The sequence below is a fragment of the Malaclemys terrapin genome, chromosome 4 (genome assembly GCF_027887155.1).
Source record: "Malaclemys terrapin pileata isolate rMalTer1 chromosome 4, rMalTer1.hap1, whole genome shotgun sequence".
NCBI lineage: Eukaryota > Metazoa > Chordata > Testudines > Emydidae > Malaclemys > Malaclemys terrapin.
This window is the reverse complement of record NC_071508.1, coordinates 25,050,538-25,057,245: the sequence shown is the minus strand read 5'-3', so window position 1 is coordinate 25,057,245 and position 6,708 is coordinate 25,050,538. Positions and strand designations below refer to the sequence as shown.

At 60.1% G+C, this 6,708-nt stretch overlaps 1 protein-coding gene and 1 pseudogene across 1 annotated transcript; both read left to right on the top strand.

Moving 5' to 3' along the window:
* Positions 1–344: 344 nt before the first annotated feature.
* LOC128837037 (transmembrane protein 217-like) lies at positions 345–4,199 on the top strand. Its single transcript, XM_054027854.1, has 2 exons — positions 345–455; positions 2,737–4,199. Exons 1-2 carry the CDS (start codon positions 345–347, stop codon positions 3,256–3,258), a joined length of 633 nt encoding a protein of 210 aa, XP_053883829.1. The 3' UTR covers positions 3,259–4,199.
* A 188-nt stretch (positions 4,200–4,387) lies between these two features.
* On the top strand, positions 4,388–6,541 carry LOC128837036 (transmembrane protein 217-like; annotated as a pseudogene).
* The last annotated feature ends 167 nt before the right edge of the window (positions 6,542–6,708 follow it).

Below are 6,708 nucleotides of genomic sequence, written 5' to 3'. Positions count from 1 at the left end.
ACACGGGTTACAGTGTGTGTGTCAGAGAGAGATGGGGTTACAGTGTGTGTGTGTGTGTGTGTGTGTGTGTGTGTGTGTGTGAGAGAGAGAGAGAGAGATGGGGTTACAGAGTGTGTGTGTGCACACTGATCAACTCTCCTCCTTAGGCGTTCCACATGATGACCCTCCCCTCCCGTCCCCACCCCACAATGTTTTAACCTGATCCTTTACTTTTCCAGCACAGGCTTGAGTTCACTGCACTTAATCCCTAACACAAGCCCTGCCAACGTCTCTCCTAGCTTGCCTTTCTGCCTTTCTACTCTGCGACGCTCCTTCGGTTTCTCCACGTTGCCTATGGAGAAAACATGATGATCATCTTGTGCCCGGTGGGGTTCTGTGGCATGACCCTCAAGGCCGGGGCCACTGTAGTTGCTGTCTACATGATCCTAGTGACCAACATCTACCTGATCTTTGAGGTTGGCCGGGGGTGTGTGTCACCGATTAGCCAGGAAGGAGCCGGGGTGTGTGTGTGTGTCACCGATTAGCTGGGGGGGGTGTCACCGATTAACCGGGACTGAGACGGGGGGGGGAGTGTCACCGATTAGCTGGGCCCGAGACGATGGGGAGTGTCACCGATTAGCCGGGCCCGAGCCCGGGGGGGGGTGTCACCGATTAGCCAGGATTGAGCCCGGGGGGTGTGTGTGTTACCGATTAGCCGGGTACTGAGACCGGAGGGGGTGTCACCGATTAGGCGGGGGTGTGTCACCGATTAGCCAGGACCGAGCCCGGGGGGTGTCACCGATTAGCCAGGACCGAGCCCGGGGGGTGTCACCGATTAGCCAGGATCGAGCCCGGGGGGGGGTGTGTGTGTCACCGATTAGCCGGGACCGAGCCCGGGGGGGGGTGTGTCACCGATTAGCCGGGACCGAGCCTGGGGGGGGTGTGTGTCACCGATTAGCCGGGGTGTGTGTCACCGATTAACCGGGACTGAGACGGGGGGGGAGGGGAGTGTCACCGATTAGCCGGGACCGAGCCCATGGGGGTGTCACCGATTAGCCAGGATCGAGCCCGGGGGGGGGTGTCACCGATTAGCCGGGATCGAGCCCGGAGGGGGGGAGTCGCCGATTAGCCGGGACTGAGACCGGGGGGGGGGGTGTCACCGATTAGCCGGGACTGAGACTGGGGGGTGTCACCGATTAGCGGGGGGGTGTGTGTGTGTGTCACCGATTAGCCGGGACTGAGATGGGGGGGGGGGGGGGGAGTGTCACCGATTAGCCGGGACCGAGCCCGTGGGGGTGTCACCGATTAGCCAGGATCGAGCCCGGGGGGGGGTCACCGATTAGCTGGGGGGGGTGTCACCGATTAGCCGGGATCGAGCCCGGAGGGGGGGTGTCACCGATTAGCCGGGACTGAGACCAGGGGGGTGTCACCGATTAGCCGGGGGGGTGTCACCGATTAACCGGGACTGAGACGGGTGGGAGTGTCACCGATTAGCCGGGGGGGTGGTGTCACCGATTAGCTGGGGGGGTGTCACCGATTAGCCGGGATTGAGCCCGGAGGGGGTGTGTCACCGATTAGCCGGGACTGAGACTGGGGGGGTGTCACCGATTAGCGGGGGGGGGGTGTCACCGATTAGCCGGGGGGTGTGTCACCGATTAGCCGGGGGGTGTGTCACCGATTAGCCGGGACCGAGCCCGTGGGGGTGTCACCGATTAGCCAGGATCGAGCCCGGGGGGGGTCACCGATTAGCTGGGGGGGTGTCACCGATTAGCCGGGATCGAGCCCGGAGGGGGGGTGTCACCGATTAGCCGGGACTGAGACCAGGGGGGTGTCACCGATTAGCCGGGACTGAGACCGGGGGGGTGTCACCGATTAGCCGGGACCGAGCCTGTGGGGGTGTGTGTCACCGATTAGCCGGGACTGAGACCGGGGGGGTGTCACCGATTAGCCGGGGGGATGTCACTGATTAGCCAGGACAGAGCCCGGGGAAGTGTCACCGATTAGCCGGGAGCGAGCCGGGGGGGGTGTCACCCATTAGTCGAGACCGAGACCAGAGGGGGTTTCACCGATTAGCCGGGGAGGTATCACCGATTAGCTGGGCCCGAGCCCAGGGGGGGGGTGTCACCGATTAGCCAGGATCGAGCCCGGGGGGTGTGTCACCGATTAGCCGGGGGGTGTCACCGATTAACCGGGATCGAACCGGGGGGGTGTCACCGATTAGCCGGGACTGAGACCGGGGGGGGGTGTCACCAATTAGCCGGGACTGAGACGGGGGGGAGTCTCACCGATTAGCCGGGCCCGAGACGGGGGGGGAGTCTCACCGATTAGCCGGGCCCGAGACGGGGGGGGAGTCTCACCGATTAGCCGGGCCCGAGCACGGGGGAAGTGTCACCGATTAGCCAGGATCGAGCCCGGGGGAAGTGTCACCGATTAGCCAGGATCGAGCCCGGGGGGGGGTGTCACCGATTAGCCGGGACCGAGCCCGTGGGGGTGTCACCGATTAGCCAGGATCCAGCACGGGGGGGTGTGTGTCACCGATTAGCCGGGACTGAGACCGGGGGGGGGTGTCACTGATTAGCCAGGACCGAGCCCGGGGAGGTGTCACCGATTAGACAGGGGGGGTCACCGATTAGCCGGGACCAAGCCGGGGGGGGGGGTGTCACCGATTAGCTGAGACCGAGCCCGGGGGGGGTGTCACCGATTAGCCGGGACTGATCCTACATGATCCTAGTGACCAACATCTACCTGATCTTTGAGGTTGGCCACTTGGAACGAGCAATGACGGACATGGCACAAATCAAGCCCTTCAACTTAACCGAAGTGGGGAAGATGCTACCGTATTGCTACTATACAGCCATCACGCTGGCTGTCATGACCTACCTGGTGTGTGTCTTCCTCATCTACTCAGTCCCGAAGCGGCTCTACATGGGCATGTTCGCCTATGTCGCATGGATCATCTTCTATGACCTGGCTAACAGCCTCATCGTGGCCCTGGCTTACCAGGTCCCCAAAGAAGCCTGGTTTTCCCTCAGCCCCCTGGAGTGGTTTGGGCTGGCCACCAGGAGCCCCATGGATTGTTTCTGGCTCTCCTTCGTTGTCATGTATGCCCTGATGGTTATTGAAAGCAAAGGGCAAGGAAGGCTGTCGCTCAGGATGAGGCGGAGCTCTAGGATCGTGTCAGAACCACCCAGGTTTAGGTTGGGCTCCACTGCTAGGAAAGGCGTGAGGGGAGGTATTGGAGCAGTACGTTGGGCCCCATTTTCACGTGTTTCCTACTGATGGAGATGAGAGACCATTACCTGTGTAATCTCCTTCCTCTGTTGTGTAATTCAGTGTTTCTCTTGCTATTGCTGCATTTTCCAGGCTCTGAGTTCAAGTCCTGAATAAATACCCCAAAAGCCAATCATTTATATTTGTGTTTTAGGTTTTTTCCCCTGGCTTTTATTTTGCATCAGGAAGCCACAGGGCATGGGAGTCAGCAGAACTGGGTCTATTCGGTTCTGCTACCGAGTCACCAAATGACCTTGAGCGAGTCATGTCATCTCCCCCTACCTCAGTTTTCTCATCCGTAAAATGGAGAGAAAGATATTGCTGTATAGTATATATGTAAGGCACTGGAAGCTCGAGGGATGAAAAGCCTGACATAAGGCCAGATTTTGAAAGACATTTAGGCATTGCGGTGCTCAGTGTTGAAACACCTAACTGATTTAGGAGCCTAGCTCTCATTTTCAATAATCAATCAAAGGGCAAGGGCAAGGAATGTGTATAGCCCACTCCTCTAAGGGTGTCACCGATTAACTGGTGCTGGGACCGAGCCCGTGGGGTGTCACCGATTAGCCGGGACCGAGCCTGGCAGGGAGAAGGGTGTCACCGATTAACCGGGACTGAGACCGGGGGGTGTCACCGATTAACCGGGACTGAGACGGGGGGGGGAGTGTCACCGATTAGCCGGGACCGAGCCCGGGGGGGTGTCACCGATTAGCCGGCTCCGAGCCCGGGGAGGTGTCACCGATTAACCGGGATCGAGCCTGGGGGTGTCACCGATTAGTCGGGACTGAGACAGGGGATGTGTCACCGATTAGCCGGGACCGAGCCCGGGGGGTGTCACCGATTAGCCGGGGAGGTGTTACACCGATTAACCGGGATCAAGCCTGGGGGGTGTCACCGATTAGCCGGGACTGAGACCGGGGGGGGGTGTCACCGATTAGCCGGGACTGAGACCGGGGGGGTGTGTGTCACTGATTAGCCGGGACTGAGACCGGGGGGGGGGGTGTCACCGATTAGCCGGGACTGAGATCGGGGGGGTGTCACCGATTAGCCGGGACCGAACCCGGGGGGGGTGTCACAGATTAGCCGGGACTGAGACCGGGGGGGTGTCACCGATTAGCCGGGGGGGGGGGGTCACCGATTAACTGGGACTGAGACGGGGGGGAGTGTCACCGATTAGCCGGGCCCCAGACGGGGGGGGGGGTGTCACCGATTAGCCGGGGTGTGTGTGTCACCGATTAACCGGGATTGAGACGGGGGGGGGAGTGTCACCGATTAGCCAGGATCAAGCCTGGGGTGGGTGTCACCGATTAGCTGGGGGGGTGTCACCGATTAGCCGGGATCGAGCCCGGGGGTGTGTGTCACCGATTAGCCGGGGGGTGTCACCGATTAGCCGGGACCGAGCCCGGGCGGGTGTCACCGATTAGCTGGGGAGGTATCACTGATGAACCGGGATCGAGCCTGTGGGGGGTGTCACCGATTAGCCGGGACTGAGACCGGGGGGGGGTGTCACCGATTAGCCGGGGGGGTGTCACCGATTAGCCGGGACAGAGCCGGGGGTGTGTGTCACCGATTAGCCGGGGGGGTGTCACCGAGTTACCGGGATTGAGCCTGGGGGGGGTGTCACCGATTAGCCGGGACCGAGCCCGGGGGGGGGGTGTCACCGATTAACCGGGACTGAGACCGGGGGGGGGGGGGGTGTCACCGATTAGCCGGGACTGATCCTACATGATCCTAGTGACCAACATCTACCTGATCTTTGAGGTTGGCCACTTGGAACGAGCAATGACGGACATGGCACAAATCAAGCCCTTCAACTTAACCGAAGTGGGGAAGATGCTAACCTATTGCTACTATACAGCCATCACGCTGGCTGTCATGACCTACCCGGTGTGTGTCTTCCTCATCTACTCAGTCCAGAAGCGGCTCTACATGGGCATGTTTGCCTATGTCGCATGGATCATCTTCTATGACCTGGCTAACTGCCTCATCGTGGCCCTGGCTTACCAGGTCTCCAAAGAAGCCTGGGTTTTCCCTCAGCCCCCTGGAGTTGTTTGGGCTGGCCACCAGGAGCCCCATGGATTGTTTCTGGCTCTCCTTCCTTGTCACGTATGCCCTGATGGTTATTGAAAGCAAAGGGCAAGGAAGGCTGTCGCTCAGGATGAGGCAGAGCTCTAGGATCGTGTCAGAACCGCCCAGGTTTAGGTTGGGCTCCACTGCTAGGAAAGGCGTGAGGGGAGGTATTGGAGCAGTACGTTGGGCCCCATTTTCACGTGTTTCCTACTGATGGAGATGAGAGACCATTACCTGTGTAATCTCCTTCCTCTGTTGTGTAATTCAGTGTTTCTCTTGCTATTGCTGCATTTTCCAGGCTCTGAGTTCAAGTCCTGAATAAATACCCCAAAAGCCCATGATTTATATTTGTAATTTAGGTTTTTCCCCTGGCTTTTATTTTGCATCAGGAAGCCACAGGGCATGGGAGTCAGCAGAACTGGGTCTATCCACAGTTCTGCTACCGAGTCACCAAATGACCTTGAGGAGTCATGTCATCTCCCCCTACCTCAGTTTTCTCATCCGTAAAATGGAGAGAAAGATATTGCTGTATAGTATATATGTAAGGCACTGGAAGCTCGAGGGATGAAAAGCCTGACATAAGGCCAGATTTTGAAAGACATTTAGGCATTGCGGTGCTCAGCCTTGAAACACCTAACTGATTTAGGAGCCTAGCTCTCATTTTCAATAATCAATCAAAGGGCAAGGGCAAGGAATGTGTATAGCCCACTCCTCTAAGGGTGTCACCGATTAACTGGTGCTGGGACCGAGCCCGAGGGGTGTCACCGATTAGCCGGGACCGAGCCCGGGGGGGTGGTGTGTGTCACCGATTAGCCGGGGGGGTTGTCACCGATTAGTCGGGACCGAGCCCGGGGTGTGTGTCACCGATTAACCAGGATCGAGCCTGGGGAGGTGTCACCGATTAGCCGGGGGGGGGTGTCACCGATTAGCCGGGACCGAGCCCGGGGGGGGGTGTGTGTGTCACCGATTACCAGGGGGAGTCACCGATTAGCCGGGACCGAGCCCGGGGGTGTGTGTGTCACCGATTACCAGGGGGAGTCACCGATTAGCCGGGACCGAGCCCGGGGGTGTGTGTGTGTCACCGAGCCCGGGGGTGGGGAGGGAGGGTGTCACCGATTAGCCAGGACCGATCCCGGGGGTGTGTGTCACCGATTAGCCGGGACCGAGCCTGGGGGGGGGTGTCACCGAGCCCGGGGGTGTCACCGATTAGCCGGGACCGAGCCCGGGGGGGGGGGGTGTCACCGAGCCCGGGGGTGTCACCGATTAGCCGGGACCGAGCCCGGGGGTGTCACCGATTAGCCGGGACCGAGCCCGGGGGGGGGGGGTGTCACCGAGCCCGGGGGTGTCACCGATTAGCCGGGACCGAGCCCGGGGTCCAGGTGCCCCCAG